Source organism: Heloderma suspectum, chromosome Z (assembly GCF_057233095.1).
Source record: "Heloderma suspectum isolate Gila_16-S chromosome Z, 16-S_ref, whole genome shotgun sequence".
NCBI classification, from domain to species: domain Eukaryota; kingdom Metazoa; phylum Chordata; class Lepidosauria; order Squamata; family Helodermatidae; genus Heloderma; species Heloderma suspectum.
In genome coordinates, this window is record NC_139476.1 from 18,836,143 (window position 1) to 18,857,092 (window position 20,950).

Here is a 20,950-nt window from a genome sequence, read left to right on the forward strand (position 1 = left end):
TCATGCCCCCTCTTTAATGAGCTTCCGTCGTGCATTAAAAACGTGGTTGTTCAGGCAGGCATTTGGGGTGGGTTAGGGTATTTAAAAAAAAAAATTATGGTAGAATTTTATTGTTTTAAATTGTTTTATGGTATGTTGTACATCACCCAGAATGGCTGGGTGACCAGCCAGATGGGCGATTAATAAATTTAATAATAAAAATAAATTCCAGGGAGTTTTCTCTTTGCATTAGGTGGCCAAAATATTTGAACTTCAGCTTCAGTATCTGTCCTTCCAAGGAGCACTCAGGGTTGATTTCCTTGAGGATGGACTGATTGGACCTCCTTGCAGTCCAGGGGACTCATAAGAGTCTTCTCCAGCACCGCAGTTCAGCCCCCGATATCTGTACAAAGTCACATTTCTTGGATATAGGCAAAAGGGGATATCTACACTAAGGGTGTGTGTGTGGGAAGACAACCTTAAAGACATCACAGAGCTTCACTTTATACTTAGATATCCATTTATTAAAATAGACATCTTCTTTCTGGATAGGACTTCATGCACCAGAAGTCAGCTGTAGTTGTCCAAGGAAGCTTATGCCGTAAATAATGTGCGAGTCTTTAAAGCACCAGAAAAAACCTGCTGCAGCAGACTAACAGCAAACTCTTTCCCTCAGCTTGGTTATGGGCCTTTGGACCTTGTTCAGGGAGAGAAAAGGGTATTTCCTTCTTTCTACCGCATCGATCCTGACGAAATTCCTCAGTATGTGGGCTTAGTCCAACTGCTCCTGCATTTCCACTGGAACTGGATTGGACTGGTTGCTGTCCGTGATGATAACGGTGAAAATTTCATCCAGACACTGACATCTGTGTGGCTGTCACTGACATGTTCAGCACAATGGACCCACTCCATCACCTTCGAGTACAAACGAGCTCTGTTCCTAGTTCTTGGTTTGAGCCCCAAGCGATGTTCGCCTTTGCAGACTACACTGCCATAGGGCACTTAACAATATTGTTGAGTGCTTATGAAGAAAACACAAAGACCCCATTGAGGAAGGTTTGGATCCTGACATCCCATTGGCAAACCACTGCAACAGGATACCCAAAGGGCAAGCCACTGGTAAGAACCATCCATGGTGCTTTGCACTTCAGGGTCCACAGAAGGGATGTGCCAGCATTCAAGCCTTTTCTCCTGGCTTGAGATCCCTTCCAACCGCAAGGAGACATCTTTCTCCACCCATGGTGGGAATGGGCATTGAAGTGCCAGTTCCTGAAATTGGGACAGACGTTTCGATCAACACTGAGAAAGTGTCCTGGGAAGGAGAATGTCGAAGACTTGACTGCCACTGCCTTCGAAGTGAGCATGTCCAGGCGCAGCTACAGCATCTGCAAAGCTGTCCATTCCATGGGACATGCATGACACACCGTGTCCACCTCCGGATCCAAACATGGAATGACAGGGGAAGGGAAGAGGCTTTGGAATATTCAGCCATGGCAGGTAATATCATCCTTCAGATTTGGCAGTCTTGTAAAAGGTGCCTTGGTGGTTTCTCAGTGGCCTGATGCTGGAAGCAAAGGGTGAGCCTGGGAGAAGGGCTGTTAGTCCACACTAAAGCTCCAAAGAAAGACATTTCTCATGGATATACTTTCATCGCTGTCATTTCCCTTAGAGTAGGTCTATAATAATTATGTATTTAGAACTGCAGATATTCAGGAGGGAGGAATCAGGCAAGCCCCCACCCCTAAAATGTAGTTCTAGCCTATAAAGCAGTACTGCCCCTCCGCCCAATCCTCAGACGCAAACAGCAGGTAGCTCCCCAAACTTCATGCTCCTTCTTGCCAGCCAGCCAAAGACCCTCAGATGTTGGTCTCCTTGCTGTTGCAAGCAAATTCTCTCCAGCTCCCACTCAAAGATGTGATGACGTGTTGCAGCAAGGAGATACAAGCCATAAAAAGCCCAAACCACTGGGCAAGCATATTCGAGCAGCAGGTAGTGCCCAATGAAGATACATCTAAGCATTAAATGAAAAGATGGAGTACCCGAAAAAGAGTCTTCTAACATGATGGCAGTCACAGTATGTTGGAGGATGGCAGAACTCACCTGTTTTCTAAGTGTCTCTTTCATTTCAGATTCTTGCCTCCTTGGCCGACGTCCAGTTGAACAACAGTGCTGGGGATGAAGTCTCTCTCACTGAAAATCGGAAGAGAGATGATATCTTGGACTGGATCTTCTTCCAAATGGATCTTTTTATGCTGTGAAAGTTGGAGGAGTGGCTTCAGGGGCTCCCTTAGGCCAAGAATTTAGCCTTAGCACAGAAGTGATCATTTGGCCTATAGAGGTGGGGCAGAAGTGAATGTTCTGGGGTCACGGGAGAACTAAAGAATGCTGCAGTTGCATCCCTTGAGGACACAAGTTGTCTTTCTAGATGAGACCAAAGGCTTATTGAATCCAGAGAGGGGTTGTTACAGGTGGTAAAGAACCTCCATTGCATGCAAATGTTCCAGATTCAGTCTCTGGCACCTCCAGGTTGGCCTGGGAAATGGCCCCTGCCTGAAATCATGGAGAGATGCAGGCAGTCAGTGGAGACAATACCAGGCTAGGTTGACCAAGGCTCTGACTTGGTAGAAGCCAGCTTTCAAAGTTTCTCTTTCTGTGTCAGAAATATCATAGAATCATAGAATAGTAGGGTTGGAAGGGGCCTATAAGACCATCGTCCAACCCCCAGTTCAATGCATTTCTCTTTCTGACACAGAAAGAGAAATGCATTGAACAGAGGGTTGGACGATGGTCTTCTAGGCCCCTTCCAACCCTTCTCATTCAGTCGTTAAGTCATGTCCGACTCTTCGTGACCCCATGGACCATGGCACGCCAGGCCTTCCTGTCCTCCGCTCTCTCCCGGAGTGTGCTCAGGTTCATATTCATTGCATCAGTGATGCTATCTAGCCATCTCATCCTCTGCCGTCCCCTTCTCCTTTTGCTTTCAGTCTTTCCCAGCATCAGGGTCTTTTCCAGTGACCTTTCTCTATGCATTAGGTGGCCAAAATAGTTGAGCTTCAGCTTCAGTATCTGTCCTTCCAATGAGCACTCAGGGTTGATTTCCTTTAGGATTGACTGATTTGACTTCCTTGCAGTCCATGGGGCTCATAAGAGTCTCCTCCAGCACCACAGTTCGAAAGCATTGATCCTTCGGCGCTCAGCCTTCCTTATAGTCCAGCTCTCACAGCCATACATTGCTACTGGGAAAACCATAGCTTTGATTATATGGACCTTTGTCGGCAAGATGATGTCTCTGCTTCTGACTATGCTATCTAGGTTTGCCATAGCTTTCCTCCCAAGGAGCAAGCGTCTTTTAATTTCATGGCTACAATCACCGTCTGCGATGATCTTGGAGCCCAAGAAAATAAAATCTGTCACTGCTTCTTCCCCTTCTATATGCCAGGAAGTGATCTGAGTTTTTTTAACATTGAGTTTCAGACCAGCTTTTGCACTCTCCGCTTTCACCCTCAGCCAGAGGCTCTTTAGATCCTCTCCGCTTTCTGCCATTAGGGTGGTATCGTCTGTGTATCTGGGGTTGTTGAGAATTCTCCCGGCAATCTGAATTCCGACCTGTGATTCATCCAACCCGGCGTCACTGCTTCCAGTTCTTCCCCTTCCATATGCCAGGAAGTGATGGGGCCAGATGCCACTATCTTCGTTTTGTTAATGTCGAGTTTCAGACCAGCTTTTGCACTCTCCGCTTTCACCCTCAGCCAGAGGCTCTTGAGATCTGCTCTGCTTTCTGCCATTAGGATGGTATCGCCTGCATATCTGAGGTGGTTGAGAATCCTCCCGGCAATCTGAATTCCGACCTGTGATTCATCCAGCCTGGCGTTTCTCATGATGTACTCTGCATACAAGTTAAATAAGCAGGGCGACAATATGCAGCCTTGTCGTACTCCTTTGGGGCATGCAGCAGCTATGCTGGGGAGAACCCGACTTGAGGAAAAGAATCGGACTTTAAGCCATCTCAGGAAATCCAGGTTTCCCCTGATAAGCTCTGGGGTGCTGCTGGACGGCCACAACATCATGTATCCCTAACAACCTCCAAACGGAGCCAGCTCGGAGTGAATCACTGGTGGAGACACCCCCCTGGGAAGAAGGAAAAAGGCCAATGAGAAGGCAGAAAAGTTTAAGGGAGTCAGCGGATCAAAAAGCAAGTAAATCATAGAATCATAGATCATAGAATCATAGAATAGTAGGGCTGGAAGGGGCCTGCAAGGCCATCGAGTCCAACCCCCTGCTCAGTGCAGGAAGCCAAGTCAGAGCATCCCTGACAGATGGCTGTCCAGCCTCGTCTTGAACGCCTCCAATGTGGGAGAGCCCACCGCCTCTCTGGGTCATTGGGTACATGGTCGTATTGCTCTAACAGTCAGGACATTTTTCCTGATGTTCAGCCGGAATCTGGCTTCCTGTCACTTGAGCCCATTCTTCCGTGTCCCTCATAGAGACACCCCCATGGCCTTATAGCAAGTCTATCTAGTTCTGGATTCCATCCTCTGACTACCAGGGCTTTAGACAAAAGTCTCTCCCGACGTTAGCTGGAGATGCTGATGATGAATGCGGGAGCCTTCTGCAGGCAAAGCATGTGCTCCATGACGGAGCTGCAGCCCCATAAAGATAAATCAAGACTCTACTCATCCTCGTCCTTATTTATTCCATCAATTAAACTTTGGAGTCCCTGATGAACTGAGGGCAACTTATATGAGAAAATCAAATATCATAAAAACAAGGCTAAAGCACACTGAACATTTGAAGGGAAGAAACAGTCATTTTCAACGCCGTTGCTATAACAAGATACGAATCCGAAGCAGCTAAAACATGAAACAGGGTGATTGCAAAGCATAGCATTCATTATATCCTTCGCAGTAAAACAAGCTGCAGTTTGCGATGCTTGGAGGGAGCGATCCCATGGCCCCTAGACAGAGTCTGGGCTGGGGGGCAAAGGATATTTTAGATTCCTGTCCAGCCATAGCCCCAGGAATCTGAGCTCCCTCCCCCTCGCAGCTGGTGCAAGAGAGAACTGCACCGGCTGCATCTCCGAGGCGGCAAAAGTGGTCTTGGAGGGAAGTCCATCCATTGGACTCGATGGCCTTGTAGGCCCCTTCCAACCCTACTATTCTATGATTCTGTGGTTCTATGATCCTATGAAGATAAAGGGTGCGTTCCCATGGGCGGGGAGGGGACCGGAGAGGCCAGCTTATGCCATGTCCTCCCTCTCCTTCCCTGCAACACCTCCACTGGAAAGGGGGGGAAAGCTCATCTAGCGTAAATGCAGAGCAGGAGGCATGGCAGAGGCAAGCATCGCCTCTGCTGAACCCGCCACTTTGCACTGGATGCCCATAAGCCTCTGAGTTCGGAGGCTTATGAGCATCGAGGATGGATCCCATAGGACTGTGCCATTAAAAGGAAACTTTAAAAAGCACTGTGCTTGCTGCAAAAAAGTCAGCATGGCAGGTGCCAGGAGGACTGAACTGGGGAGGATATCACACAGTTTGGGGGCCACTGGAGAAAAGGCCCTCTCCTCACCTACCCATTCCTGTGGCTAAGTTTGTAAAGAAATTTAGGAGGCTTTGACTGGGACCTCAACAGCCTTGTGATGGACCGAACACGTCAACACCCTTTGTTCAAAGCCCACCGGACTTTTTCACCACTTCAGTGTCCTTTGGGGACTGAGCAACTATATTTGGAAAGATGGCTGTGATGCCTCTAGCGTTCCTGCGTGTGGAAGGACAAGCGGGTTTCATCGTGAGAGGAAGATTTCAGGGTCGAACTAGGCGTGACCTTCAACAGCATTCCTTCCACGTTGGAACCATGGATAGGAGGGGGACCAAGTAAGTTTGGGACCGCACTGTGCAAGAAGGGGCATGGCTCTTTTCTCATGATCCAGGGGCCCTGACGAAGCCATCCCCCCCAAACTGCCGTTTGCACCAGAAGGGAAGCTCTCACTGGTGTCAACAGGAGCTTCTGACTTGGATTCCTGCATTGAGCAGGGGGTTGGACTCAATGGCCTTGTAGGCCCCTTCCAACCCTACTATTCTATGATTCTATGATTCCATTGCATGGCAAAGAAAAGCCATGGGGGCCCCAATGGGGACAAGGCATAGGATGAAGAGGTCACCCTCCCCTCTGCCATGGTCCAGATCTATTCACACCATGGTTTCTATTTATTTGCGATAATATCAACACACAACTTCTAGATGTGTGACTGTCCCCTGTACTTTGAACCTTGAAACAAAAGTTGTTTGACCCGAGAATTCTCCATCAGCTCAGGGGGTCGGCGATAGAAAGAGGAGCATGGATTTGAGGAAGTCCCCATCCAAATAATGCCAAATTGTTCACGAATTCAGGATTATCGAGGTACTTCATGTAACACAAAACAGAAGAAGGGGCCTGTCCACAGGCTGACAATAAATACTGTCAAACTGTACAATTTATCAATGACTATACTGCTTCTTTCATCCAAAATCTGTGACTGATGACTACCTTCTAACAACTTTCAATACACACATGAGAACCATTTGCAAGATGTCACAGTCTGAATTTTTAGAACTGCTCAGCCAAAATAGCTGCATCAGACAAAAAAGGAACAAAGAGAAAGAATGGATTGGACCGGGTACTTTTATTTTCAAGGAAAACAAACAAGATCACATGAACTTCTCTACTGATAAATGTGATGGGGAAATGGGATGGATTGGCTGGGAAAATAATGAGCAGGGGGTTTTCTAAAGGATACCACTCACAGATTATTTGTTCCTTCTGAGATGATCTCTGCAATTGAGATCAGGCCTCAGGAGGAGAATGTAACATTTGGGGAGAAAGATGAAACCCAGGAGACCAGCCCCAGAGGCCAAGATGGAGAAGACCTCCACAGCCACCATGGACTTCCCCTTGGTACTTAAGTAGCTTGGCACAAAGGAGACCCAAACGCTGCAAAACACCAGCATGCTGAAGGTGATAAACTGGGCTTCATTGAAACTGTCAGGCAACTTCCTTGCTAGGAAAGCCACCGTGAAGCTGATGAGAGCCAGAAAACCCAGGTAACCCAGGACAGTGTAAAACATGGTGACCGAGCCTTCATTACATCCCACTATGATTTCTCTATCCAGGGAATGGAAGTCCAAGTCTGGGAATGGGGGAGAAGTCACCAGCCAGACAGCACAGATCACAGCTTGGATGAGTGGACAGGCCAGGACAATGGCGTTTGTCAGTTGTCCCCTCAAGAGTTTTTTAGCCACGTTTCCTGGCTTGGTGGCCATGAAGGCCAGAACCACGGTGACCGTTTTGGCCAAAATGGAAGACACGGCGACAGAGAAGGTGATGCTGAAAGCAGCTTGTCGGAGAAGACAGGCGAACTTTGTGGGCTGACCGATGAACAGGAAGGAGCAGAGGAAGCAGAGCAGGAGGGAGATGAGGAGGACGTAGGTGAGGGCTCTGTTGTTGGCTTTGACGATGGGCGTGTCACGGTGTTGAATGAAAGTGGCCAATACTAGAGATGCGATCAGACAGAGGAAAAGTGTCAGAGACGCTAAAATGGACCCCAGTGTCTCCTGATGAGAAAGGAAGTGGATCTTCTTGGGAATGCACTGGTCTTGGTTCCTGTTTGGGTGCTGATCTGCTGGACATGAGGCACAGAGATCTGCATCTGGAATACACAAGCGTTACTGAAGTATCTCAAAGATGACACAGGTTATGTTTCTCTGGAAGCCGGTTCATGCCACGATGAATGAGCAAGTAAGTGCAGACCTATCATTTTCTTCGGAATATTGACTCCCCTCATATCTCCCCTCAGGACAGGCATTGGGAGAAAGGCTTGGGGGCAAGGTGCAAAAAGCAGCCATCACAGAAAGCCATCTATCCGGGACTGGAGAGGGGTGTTACGCCACATGCTTGTTACAAGGGCGATTCATCGCCTCGTGAAGTCCCTCACACCTGCCGCAGACGTCCTTTTTGTGGTGGCCAGTTCAGCCCCCCAAGAAAGCGATGGAATTATCCATTCTGCAGCTTCTGCTCCCCAGAGGACAGCTGTCCTTCGGCCACCTTCTCGCCCAGCTTCAGTAGCTTGTTTCTTAAGAAGGCAGCCAGAAAAGGGGCAGCCCGCTTCAAAAACAAGGCGACGGGATGGTCCCCTTTGCCAGTCCCTTGTGCAAGGGGGGAATAGGCGAGGTTTTTACCCTGGGAAATGGACCGATATCGCCAGTGCTCTCTGAATGGGCACATAAAGAAATATCAGCCTTTTTTCAGGTTATAAACTCGCAAACGCCCCAGATAAGTGCTGGCGCAGAGGCTGAGGGGCAGGTCATAGAAGACCGTGCAGGAAAAGGGGCAATCGGTTTGGGACTGGGGTACTGTACCCTGATGGTTCTCCTGAATGCAGCATACAACATCAAACATCCCTTCAGAAGACACCTACACACATCCTTCACAAAAATCCAGGTGGTTCTATCGATACAAAGGGATACAAAGTCTTACTGGACGCTTCTCACGGGAACGTCAGAAGAGCCCTGCTGGATCCGAGATCTATTCTAGTACATTTCTAATTCATTCATTTCTTATTTATTCTCATTATTTGTGCGCTGCTTTTCAGAAGACAAACACTCCCCAGGAATTTCAGACTTTCCGTGCTGTTGTCTTAAAGCCGTCATTGTATTTTAAATCTCTACAGCGCTGCTAGGTTTGGAGGGGGCATGTAGTTTTAAGCGCTGACATTTCGCATGCAGTTTTAAGCGCCGGCATTTCGTCTTGTATTTGACGGTTCTTTTTGTGGCTCAGTCGTCGTGATCTGCCCACAGAGCTTCGGCTGCTGGGTGACTCGGAAATGTAATAAATAAATATACATTTAAAACAACGCCTGTGGATACTCTGCAAGCAAGTTCAGCTGCACAGATTTGCAAAGCAACACTGAAATTTATCCATTGAGAAAACTCCAGCCGCTGCCCCTCATTCAAGATCTGCACCGTTTCCTGTCCTGTCCTTGCCCCAGTATCTTTTGCACTTAAATAAGGCTCATGAAGTTTCTGCTACCTGTCTGGTTAGAAAAGGTCCCTTCTGGACAACGGACACATTCGTAGCAACAGAGCAGCTTCCCCTCTGGAACTTTCTTCTGGTGCCCCGGAGAGCACTCCTCCACACACCTCGCCGAGGGCGACTTCTGAAAGGGAAGGGGGGAATAGTCGAGGTTTCCCACATGACAGACATGGTAGAAAACAGGACTTGGAGGTAGTCAGTGGACTTTCCCATTGTATAGTGTATAGGTTCACCCGTTTGGAGGGCCAAATCTCTTCTGGAGATCTGCAAATATAATCATAGAGGCTCATAGAATCATAGAATAGTAGGGTTGGAAGGGGCCTATAAGACCATCAAGTCGAACCCCTTGCTCAGTGCAGGAATCCAAGTCAGAGCATCTCCGACAGGGGGATGTCCAGCCTCATCCTGAACGCCTCCAGTGTGGGAGAGCCCGCCACCTCCCCAGGTAATGGTTTCCACAGTCTTATTGGTCTAACTGTCAGGAGGTTTTCCTGATGTTCAGCCAAAACAGCATGGGCCTTTTTTGCAGCCACATCACATTGTTCATATATGACGTATGGTTGTTCAGTCATTCAGTCGTGTCCTACTCTTCGTGACCCCATAGACCTTAGCACGCCAGGCCTTCCTGTCCTCTGCTCTCTCCCGGAGTATATAATGTATACGACGACACAAATAGGCATATTGGACACAGCCTTATTTATTATTTATTTATTGTTTATTATTAAATGTATTACTCGCCCATCTGGCTGGTCACCCAGCCACTCTTACAGCAAGTCCATCAAGTTCAGGCTTGTCTCTGACCGGCAGCGGCTTCCAGGGTTTTGGACAAGAACCATTAACAATCTCAGATCCGCAGATGACACCACTTTGATGGCTGAGAGCAAGGAGGAACTGAGGAACCTCATGACGACGGTGACAGAAGAAAGTGCAAAAGCTGGGTTGCAGTTCAACCCCCAAAAAGCCAAGGTTACGGCAACCAGCTTGACTGAGAACTGGCAAATAGAGGGAGAAAACGTGGAGGCAGTGACAGACATTGTCTTTCAGATGCTGCAGACCCTGAGTGCAGCCAGGAAATCAGAAGGCGTTTACTGCTTGGGAGGAGAGCAATGACGGATCTTGATGAAATAGTGAAGAGCAGAGACATCACGCTGACAACAACGGTCCGCATAGTTCAAGCAATGGTATTCCCCGTAGTAACCTATGGCTGCGAGAGCTGGACTGCAAGGAAGGCTGAGCGAAGGAAGATCGATGCTTTTGAGCTGTGGTGCTGGAGGAAAATTCTGAGCGTGCCTTGGACTGCGAGAAGATCAAACCAGTCCGTACTGCAGGAAATCAAGCCGGACTGCTCACTTGAGGGAATGATCTTAAAGGCAGAACTGAAGGACTTTGGCCATATAGTGAGAAGACAGGACACCCTGGAGAAGATGCTGATGCTAGGGATGGTGGAAGGTCGAAGGAAGAGGGGCCGACGAAGGGCAAGGTGGATGGATGATGTTCTGGAGGTGACGGACTCGACCTTGGGGAGCTGGGGGTGGCGACAGCCGACAGGAAGCTCTGGGGTGGGCTGGTCCATGAAGTCACGAGGAGTCAGAAGCGACTGACCGAATAAACAAAAAGCTGCCCCAATGTCAGCTGGAGAGGCTGCAGATGGACCCGGGACCTTCGGCATGCAACACAGGTGCTCCATCACGGAGTCATGGCCCCATAAAGGGAAAACAAGTTTGCAGCCCTCCCCTTAATTTATTTATTTAATTAAATGTCTGCGTCTGTGACGCTCTCGGCGCAACATATTTGAGAAAATCAAATGCAATGCAACCAATGATAAAAGACATCAAACGTTTCAAGAGTGGAAGCCATAATTTAAAATACTTTGAAAAGAAGAGACAGATCCCAAGCAGCTAAAACATGAAAAGTGCTATTTTTAAGCGTAGCCTGAAGCATTAGGGACAGTGCGGGCACCTGTTCTGGTCCAGGAGTCCCTGCACCCCGAGCCATTCCTGCTGAGCCCTGCCCCTGCTCAACTCCCTGCCCCCTCTTGCCAAGCTACCCATTTACACCTGTAGTCTTGCATGTACGGGCATTGAGCAGGTGGTTGGACTCTATGTTCTTGTAGGCCCCTTCCAACCCTACTATTCTATGATGCTATAGGGATGTTCTGACTTGGCTTCCTGCATGGAGCAGTGGGTTGGACTCGATGGTCTTACAGGCCCCTTCCAACCCTACTATTCTATGATTCCATAGGGATGCTCTGACTTGGCTTCCTGCATGGAGCAGTGGGTTGGACTCGATGGTCTTACAGGCCCCTTCCAACCCTACTATTCTATGATTCCATAGGGATGCGCTGACTTGGCTTCCTGCATGGAGCAGTGGGTTGGACTCGATGGTCTTACAGGCCCCTTCCAACCCTACTATTCTATGATTCTATAGGGATGCTCTGACTTGGCTTCCTGCATGGAGCAGTGGGTTGGACTCGATGGTCTTACAGGCCCCTTCCAACCCTACTATTCTATGATTCTATAGGGATGCTCTGACCTGGCTTCCTGCATAGAGCAGTGGGTTGGACTCGATGGTCTTACAGGCACCTTCCAACCCTACTATTCTATGATTCTATAGGGATGCTCTGACTTGGCTTCCTGCATAGAGCAGCGGGTTGGACTCGATGGTCTTACAGGCCCCTTCCAACCCTACTTTTCTATGATTCTGTAGGGATGCTCTGACCTGGCTTCCTGCATAGAGCAGTGGGTTGGACTCGATGGTCTTACAGGCCCCTTCCAACCCTACTTTTCTATGATTCTATAGGGATGCTCTGACTTGGCTTCCTGCATAGAGCAGTGGGTTGGACTCGATGGTCTTGCAGGCTCCTTCCAAGACTGCTATTCTATAATTCTATGAATTCACAGCTGCACTTTGCGTATAAGTCCATGTGCACATTCTTGCGATCGCCATGGGTTTTTTGCAACATGGCAATTGTGGTGCAGGCAGAGGGATCCTGAATCACAGAATCATAGACAAGTAGGGTTGGAAGGGGCCTACAAGGCCATCGAGTCCAACCCCCTGCTCAGTGCAGGAATCCAAGTCAGAGCATCCCTGACAGATGGCTGTCCAGCCTCATCTTCAATGCCTCCAGTGTGGGAGAGCCCACCGCCTCCCTAGGTGGTTCCATTGTCGTATTGCTCTAACAGTCAGGACATTTTTCCTGATGTTCAGCCGGAATCTGGCTTCCTGTAACTTGAGCCCATTATTCTGTGTCCTGCACTCTGGGATGATCGAGACAAGATCCTGGCCTTCCTCTCTGGGACACCCTTTCAAGGACTTGAAGAGCGCTATCCTATCTCCCCCCAGTCTTCTCTTCTCAAGGCCAAATATGCCCAGTTCTTCCAGTCTCTCTTCATACGGCTTTGTTTCCAATCCTCTGATCATCTTCGTTGCCCTCCTCTGAACCCTCTCAAGTTTGTCTGCATCCTTCTTCAAGTGTGGTGCCCACCACTGGACACAGTACAGTTGTATCCACACTTGAATAAGTGTGGGCAGCTCGGCAAGGGGCATGGGGCTCAAGCATGGCTCCAGGGGTGCACAAACAGAGGCAGGGGCTACGTGGGCCCCTGGAGAACGCAGACGGGGGATGCCCGTCTACCCCTAGGAAGTGTATCCTTCAAAATAAAACAAACAGTGACTTCATATTATTTTAAAAGACCTGGGAAAATCAAAATGACTTTGCTTGGTGCCCAAAGGACAACACAGTAGGCACCAGGAGGACCTAGCTAGAGAGGATATACCACAATCTGGGGGCTACTACAGAGAGGGCCCTGCTCATGAATAGCCACTGACCTATCTCAGTCTGTGAGGGCCCTTGGAGCAGGGCCTCAGGTGATGATCTCAGAGCACAGGCAGCAACACACGTGAAGAGGAGTTCATTCAGATACTGCGGCCTCATAGAGGGATCTTTCGATTCAGATTTGTGATAGGTCCAACAACCTATTGCAAAACAAGCTGAACAGAGATAATCCACCTTCCAGTAGCATCTCCATCTTGTCTGGATTGAGCTAAAGTTGATTGGCCCCCATCCTGTCCATTAAAGCAGTGAGACTGTGGCTTTGAATAAAAGGCCAACATAATAGGGAAAGGAAGGTAGCACCAGATCTCTTCCCAGCCCTACTTGGAGATTCCAGGGACCCGGGATCTTTTGCATGCAAAGCCAGCGCTTCACCACAGGGCAGCAGCCCCTCCCTGGCCTCAGTAGGCCCTGGTTCTATCTAGAAGGACATCTAGGCAGAAGTGCAACCTTCTGCAGTTCTCCCATGACCTCGGAACATTCACTTCCAGCCCACCTCTGTAGCCCACACGATCCCTTCTGAGCGAATGCTGAAGTCTTGGCCCGGGGGAGCTCCTGGGTCTATCGATCCGACTTCCACAGGATTAAAAGACCCATTTGGGAAGAAGATCCAGTTCAGGATGTCATATCTCCGGCCATTTCCCGTGAAAGCGACTTCATCTCCAGCACTGTTGTTGAACCGGACGTTCCTCAAGGAGGCAAGCATCTGAAATGAGAGAGATGCTGAGCAAACAGGGTTGTGACCGTGAGTAGGGTCTGGTGTCTTCTACTGTACTGTGGAGGTTATCAAGGAAGGAGATGGTTTTCATCTGTACTCCATCTTTTAATTCAGGGGTGGGCAACCTTTGGACAAGGAGCCATATACAGCCCCTGAACACCCATCAAATTCAGTAAAAAAAAAAATTCTTTTCAAAAAGAAAAGGTGTCCATAGGGGCTACGAACTGAAAGGGTCAAAATTACCTTGTTTGCCTTGTTTAGGCTCCATAGTCACTACAGGTACCATGAAATATTTCTTTCCTGTTTGTATTTTTCAGCACTTATGGAGGGGTCTGTTCCACCTCCTGGGGGTCAGGTGTCAAAATGATCCCCTGACCTCCCGAAGATCCAAAGGATCTTTGACCATGATCCGAAAAAAAGGACAAAGATCCAGACAAAGATCCTAAACCAGACCACTGGTTTAGCTGAAATTTGAGATGCATCTTCTTCGGGCAGTAACCATTCCATGAATCCTCCCCACTGGTTTTTGCGGTGGGGGTGAGCTGGTGTTTACTTGCTACGAGACACTCTGACATCTTTGGGTGGGGGCTGGAGGAGGTCGGCTCATGTCATCAAAGAGCCCAATATCTCACATCTTCAGCTGGCTGGCTTGAAGGAGGATCAGGGGTGGATTCTGTGGGTTGTGGGGGGGCAGAACAAATACTGTTTCATAGACTAGGGTACTGTGGGTTGTGGGGGCTTGCTTGATTCCTCTCTCCTTATTAGCCATGGTTGTAAATACAGAAGTAATGCAGAAGGACTATAATTCCTGCCTTGAGCAGGGGGTTGGACTCGATGGCCTTGTAGGCCCCTTCCAACCCTACTATTCTATGATTCTATGATTCTCCATGGCTCTTTATTGACATCCTCTTGCTCTTTATGGGAAAACATGGCCATACAGTGTCTATCCACCTGCAATATATTTCTTAGGCTCTTCAGAACGGACTGATAGCCCTTCTCTAAGACTCATTCTTTGCTTCCAGGATCTGATCTTTAAAAAATCCCCAAGGCCCTTTGTACACCATGGCCAAATCTGGATGAGAACATTACCTGCCATGGCTGGACTTTCAGAAGCAACTTGGCTTCCCCTGTCGTTGCACGTCTGGATCCTGAGATGTACATGGCATGTAACGTGTGTCCCACGGAATAGATAGCATTGTAGATGCTGTAACTGTGACTCGTCATGCTCATTTCGAACCTGGGGCCTGGCAAGTCCTCCAGCTTCTCCTTCCCAGTACAACTCCTCTTTCCCCGTTGAGAGGATTGGCCTGATTTCAAAATCTTACAGCCAAATGCCCATTCCCACCAGTCAGGGAGAAAGACGTCTCCTTGTGCTTTTAATGGATCTAAAGCCTGGAGAAAATGCTCGAATCCTGGCACATCCCTTCTGTGGACTCTGAAGTGCAAAGCACCATGGAGAGGTTGCAGATATTGCCAGCCAAATGGGGATCCCTTCGCAGAAAAGTCAAGGTGGGATGTGACGATCCAAACTTTCCTTAATGAGGCCTTGGCCTCTTGAAGGGAAAGAATGAATGACAGGACTTCTCCGTTCGCAAAGAGAAGAATAACTGAGGACTCGAGCCAAGAACTAGGAGTATGAATAAGTACATCTCCTGCCAGTAAAATCTTGTCATCGGGCTCCAGCATTTTGGTGAAGGACACACAGATGTCCCTCTGCTTGAACAGTGTTGTCAGTGCCTGGATGAAATGTTCACCACCATCATCAGCGTAGGAAACCAGCCCAACCCAGTTCCAGTGGAAATGCAGGAGCAGCTGGACTAAGCCCGCATACTGAGGAAATTCATCAGGATCAATCCGGAAGAAGGAAGGAAATGCCGTGTTCTCTCCCTGAACGCGGTTGGAAAAGCCAGAACCGAGCTGCAGGAAGGAATTCCCTGTTAGTCAGTTGCAATAGAATTTACCCTCTGCTTGAACAGTGTTGTCAGTGCCTGGATCAAATGTGTTCCTGAGTTCTGCTGAAGCCCCATGTCTCTTCCCACATGAATGCCCTCACCTGTGGGATCTTGAGGATGCCCAAGATGGAGGCCATCTGCCTTGAGGATTCAGAGTCGAGGCCCCCGATAACAGACAGCAGTTTAGCCTTCCTGTCACATTTATAATTGGGAACCATTCTTCCCCGTGTGGAGAGCAGAGACAGGGTGCTCACATAGATCCATTTCACAATGTCCCTGGGGTCATAGATGCGGAAGCCGAGGGTGGTGTTGGGGAGGAGAGTTGGGTCCTTGTTGAGCTTGTTGGCGGCGAACACCAAGGCCAAGATGTGCTGGTAATAAATAAATTCCATCCTGCAAGGAGAACAAGGTTGGGAAGCGTGTGGGGATTCCAGCTGGACTACCAAGAAGTGAAGGGTGATGCAGTCTTTCTGGTTCAGCCCTCCTCAAAAAGATACAAAAGCTTCTAGATCACAGCTACCTTCAGTCCATAAACCAAGGATTCATAGAGAAATTCATATGGTTGGTATGTTGACCCTCCCCCCCTCTCTCTTACACACACACACACACACACACACACACACTGGATGCCTTCAAGATGAGGCTGGACAGCCATCTGTCAGGGATGCTTTGACTTGGATTCCTGCATGGAGCAGGGGGTTGGACTCGATGGCCTTGCAGGCCCCTTCCAACTCCATTATTCTATGATTCTATGATTCCATGAAATTATTTTTTTAATCTGCCTTCCTTGCAGCGAAGAGCCTCAAGAGGTAGATCAGCTGTTCTCCCCGTCGGCAAGGAAGTGGATTTGTGACGGCAAACTCTCCACCGATGACCTCTCCAGTCCAAATTGATTTAAGGCATGATTCTGCAAAGCCAGATTTGGACCAAAAATCTGAAAACCGTTTATTCCAAACTCAACCACAAGCAGACAGCCTTCTGGAACAAAGTCCAAAGTGTCCTCCCAAGTTCTTAGTTAAGACCCCTGACACTTGTCTTCATGTTCCTGTACTCTGCCTCTCTCTCTCTCTCTCTCTCTCTCACACACACACACACACACACACACAAGCACCCCTTTTCCACATATCTTGCCATGCAGCAGGAGATGCAACAGCAGCACTTGACCCCCTCACTGTCTCCAAAGTTGAATTCCCAGGCAGCCTGCAAGAATACCAGAGCACCATTGATCATGCCCGTGAGAGAAACTGGGATTCTCCCCTGGCTCAGAATGAAGCCAAAGAAGAACCGTCAAGTCTCTGACTCTTATCATGGGTTGAAGGCGATCATAACAAGTATCTGCAAGTCGCATTTCAAACCAGGAAAGTTCAGGTGTCAGCTGCATAACAGATGCGTATCACTGGACAGAGACCTGCCGTCCAAGAGCAAATCAAGCAAGCATCTATCCCAGATCCCTCTTGTGGATCTTCTTACAGAAGAATATGGGAGAATGGTTCTAGGGATAATCTTCTAAAGTCTTGTGCCTTCATGGGATAACAACTGCCAAGCGGTAAATTGCCACCAACAATGAGGTCTCCCGGTTGGTAGTAATCTTCTTTCAGTTCGTAAGTCCTGGTCAAGAGACACTCGCTTCTTGGCATCTTCCAGGTGGCCTGACACAGGGGACAAAATATGAGCAGTAGCCAAAGCCAAACCATCAGGGTCAGAGAGCGACTTTCCATTCTCAGTCAGCAACAAAGAGAACCTGAGAGACAGTCAATGATTCAGTCCCCGGCAGGGTGATTAAATCACAGGAATAAATGACCAGACAGAAACACCACCCCAGCCCCATATGAAAGGGCTCAGGGCGCATTTATCTTAAGCATGTTTTCTCCTGGGTTTCTTTGTTATCGATTTGGTGGACGGAAATCCACAGGGGCTTCATCAAAAATTAGTGCTATCTTCATAATAACAGGGTAGTGAAATAACCGCAGACCTAGATTGCTGGGCTCCCTTTGCACTTTGGAGGGAGGAAAACAGTTCTGCCAGTCCAAGATGGCGTCCAGGCCTTGGCCAACATTCACTAGTCCAGGCCTTGGCCAACCTTCACTGGACTAGACTGATGGCTGGGAAAGGGAGGAGGTGGCATCTGGTTATAGCAGTTCAGAGCCGGGTATGTAGACATTGCCTGGTCTGTCTGCAGTGAAAAAAATCCTGCAGGGGCAGAGGAACTATCAGGATGGTCCACCCCAAAGACCTATGGAATCCAGGGATTTCTGAAAGTTTTGGGGAGCTAGCACTGCAGCCCAAATTGGATCCTGCAGACGGTTCCCTGAGGGAACCCTCAGACCTAGGATGACATGTTCCCTTAACCCTGTCTCAGATGACCCAGTCTTCTTGGCTATCCCTCAGAATGGAGATCGCAATTTGTGTTCTAGCATTCCCCAACCTGTGTGCTCCAGAGGTTTTGGACTGGAACTCCCATCATTCCTAACCATTTTGGCCATTGGTTTTGGTGGCTAGGGACTATGGGACTTGTAGTCCAACAGTTCTGGAAGACACCAGGTGGGGGAAGACCTAGGTCTACACCATAGAATCATAGAATCATAGAATAGTAGGGTTGGAAGGGGCCTCCAAGGCCATCGAGTCCAACCCCCTGCTCAGTGCAGGACTCCAAGTCAGAGCAGCCCTATAGAATCATAGAAGAGTAGGGTTGGAAGGGGCCTATGAGGACATCGAGTCCAACCCCCTGCTCAATGCAGGAATCCAAGTCAGAGCATCCCTGACAGATGGCTGTCCAGCCTCGTCTTGAATGCCTCCAGTGTGTCATATAAGATGTCATATAAGTTGAGGGATGTGATGATATACCTGGGATGCAAATCACGTCCAGGTACAAGTACAGGTCCCTGTCCAAGAGGTGATGCAAGATGTGTGACCATCAGGGATGATCGACCCTTCCAAAAGCAAACGGAGATATCTGGTCATAGAATCATAGAATAGTAGGGTTGGAAGGGGCCTACAAGGCCATCGAGTCCAACCCCCTGCTCAATGCAGGAATCCAAGTCAGAGCATCCCTGACAGATGGCTGTCCAGCCTCATCTTGAATGCCTCCAGTGTGTCATATAAGATGTCATATAAGTCAAGGGATATGATGACGCAAATCACGTCCAGGTACAAGTACAGGTCCCTGTCCAAGAGGTAACGCAAGATGTGTGACCATCAGGGATGATCGACCCTTCCAAAAGCAAATGGAGAGATCTGGTCATAGAATCACAGAAGAGTAGGGTTGGAAGGGGCCTACAAGACCCTCAAGTCCACCCCCCTGCTCAATGCAGGAATCCAAGTCAGAGCATCCCTGACAGATGGCTGTCCAGCTTCAGAGAATCATAGAATAGTAGGGTTGGAAGGGGCCTACAAGGCCATCGAGTCCAACCCCCATGCGGGTCATGCTGGTGTCAAAGCCTGGATGGTTGGTCTGCGGTGCATTCGGACCAATGGCCTCTCAAAATATTCTAGCCTAATTGTAGACAGAGAAGCTGGGGGGCAATTTCACCAAATCTCTCCTAGGGGAGGAGAAATTCTCTGACAGTTGCTCACGGACAGGGCTCACTACTGGCAGGCTTCTTCGTTTATCCTAAGGGTTTTGAGTGAATATTCAATTTTACATGCCTTTTGGTGGTGTTTTTTTGGTGGTGCTATTTGCGTTGCCCTTATTTTCGCTGTAGTCTACGTAAAACTTTACGTAGACTACAGCAACCAAATAAGGAATGGGAATGGCGGCTCCCTATGGGGGCCGCCATTAGCGTACATGCTTTTTTTTTTTTTTTTAAGTCACCCGTGATAGGCTACGTGACGATTTACGTAGCCTATCACGGCTGACTTTGCAGATCTAGCTGTGATAGGGTACGTTAATCATCACGTAGCCTATCACGGGGGCGTTTTTTTTTTTTTTTAACTTTCAAGTTCACGGCCGGGCGAGGCGGGAAGCCTCCTCCCCGGCCTGAATTTCGGCCAGGCGAGGCGGGAAGCCTCCCCCCCGGCCTGAATTTCAGCCAGGCGAGGCGGGAAGCCTCCCCCCCCGGCCTGAACTTTGCGGGGGGAGCCGCGAAGCGCCTCCCCCCCACCGCGAACAAGCTTCGAGGACAGGTAAGTCACTTTCGTCCACCCCTAATTCAGGGACTTTCCCAGAGAGCTTTCTCTTCGCAAAATGTGGGTTCCATACTTACGGGGTAGCAGTGCCAAATGAATAAGTACACCATCGTGACAAAACGGGAGAATTAGGGGGAGGGAAGAGACAAGAGTGTAACAGATCCCCCCTCCCCAAAAAAAGCTCGGGTACTTTTATTATTATTATTTTGGCGGGGGAACAAATTAATCGTCTCTATGTCTACTCAGAAGTAAATCCCATTGAGTTTCATGTGACGTACTGCCAAGAAAGTGGGCATACGATTGTAGCTTAAGTCTCATTCTTCAACTACACATATAATACATGTAATGTTGTTGTTGTTCAGTGGTTCAGCCATGTCCGACTCTTCGTGACCCCGTGGACCACAGCACGCCAGGCCTTCCTGTCCTGCGCTGTCTCCCAGAGCGTGCTCAAGTCCATACTCATTGCATCGGTGATGCTATCCAGCCATCTCATCCTCTGCCAATGCATGTAATACGCTGAGATTATTCTGACTTGTGTCTGATAAATAAAATAGCTCAATACTTCTCATATTCCCTTTGCATTAGATGTACTCTTTGTCTCAATGGCCGGAAACACACTTGGCGCCTTTGCTTTTTTCGAGTCCTTCCCTCCTGCCCCAGCTTTTCCGTTTTGACTTTGCTGTGCCGTTTGGCCGCTAAACGGCAGTGGGAAAGCAGAAGCTGAAATGTGGCAACAGTTGCATCCCCTCTCTCGTAAGACTCGCACATTTAAATGTTGTTTTCGTAAAGAGGCTGTGGCGACAGAAGCCGGCCGGCGAGACACAACATGACAACGGAGTTCCGAGTCACCGTCAACTGTTTGGAAGCGGATGGCCGGAAATAACGGGCAGTTCGCAGTCCTCGTGTGGTGGGTTGCAGGGAGCAGCGGACACTTTTTCCAGGAGCGCCATGCCATGCAAAAGGGTTGGTCCTTTGGGCTCAGAGAAGCTCTTGGGGGCCACGTTCCTGTAGCAGATGGGATCAAAGGAGAAACATGTGTAGAATCATAGAATCATAGACGAGTAGGGTTGGAAGGGGCCTGCAAGGCCATCCAGTCCAACCCCCTGCTCTGTGCAGGAATCCAAGTCAGAGCATCCCTGTATGTATGGATGTGTATCTGTGTGTTGGGTGGAGGGGGGATGGGAGACCCCACCCTCGCCCCCCAAACACCCACTCAGCCTTTGTAGCTTCGTGTTCTTCCTGCCGTGAACTCAGGGGCATTTCAGCTTTTTAGAATGGGGA

At 48.9% G+C, this 20,950-nt stretch overlaps 2 protein-coding genes across 2 annotated transcripts; both read right to left on the reverse strand.

The window, feature by feature from the left end:
* Positions 1-5,724: 5,724 nt before the first annotated feature.
* On the reverse strand, positions 5,725-7,925 carry LOC146333838 (vomeronasal type-2 receptor 26-like). Its single transcript, XM_084825734.1, has 3 exons — positions 7,913-7,925; positions 6,805-7,660; positions 5,725-5,866 (listed from the first exon to the last, which is right to left on the reverse strand). Exons 1-3 carry the CDS (start codon positions 7,923-7,925, stop codon positions 5,725-5,727), a joined length of 1,011 nt encoding a protein of 336 aa, XP_084681860.1.
* Positions 7,926-8,004: 79 nt separating this feature from the next.
* LOC146333839 (extracellular calcium-sensing receptor-like) lies at positions 8,005-19,779 on the reverse strand. Its single transcript, XM_084825735.1, has 9 exons — positions 19,747-19,779; positions 17,107-17,193; positions 16,656-16,744; positions 15,646-15,937; positions 14,682-15,509; positions 13,371-13,580; positions 9,040-9,166; positions 8,370-8,382; positions 8,005-8,221 (listed from the first exon to the last, which is right to left on the reverse strand). The coding sequence occupies exons 1-9, from the start codon at positions 19,777-19,779 to the stop codon at positions 8,005-8,007; spliced, it is 1,896 nt and encodes a 631-aa protein (XP_084681861.1).
* Positions 19,780-20,950: the final 1,171 nt, after the last annotated feature.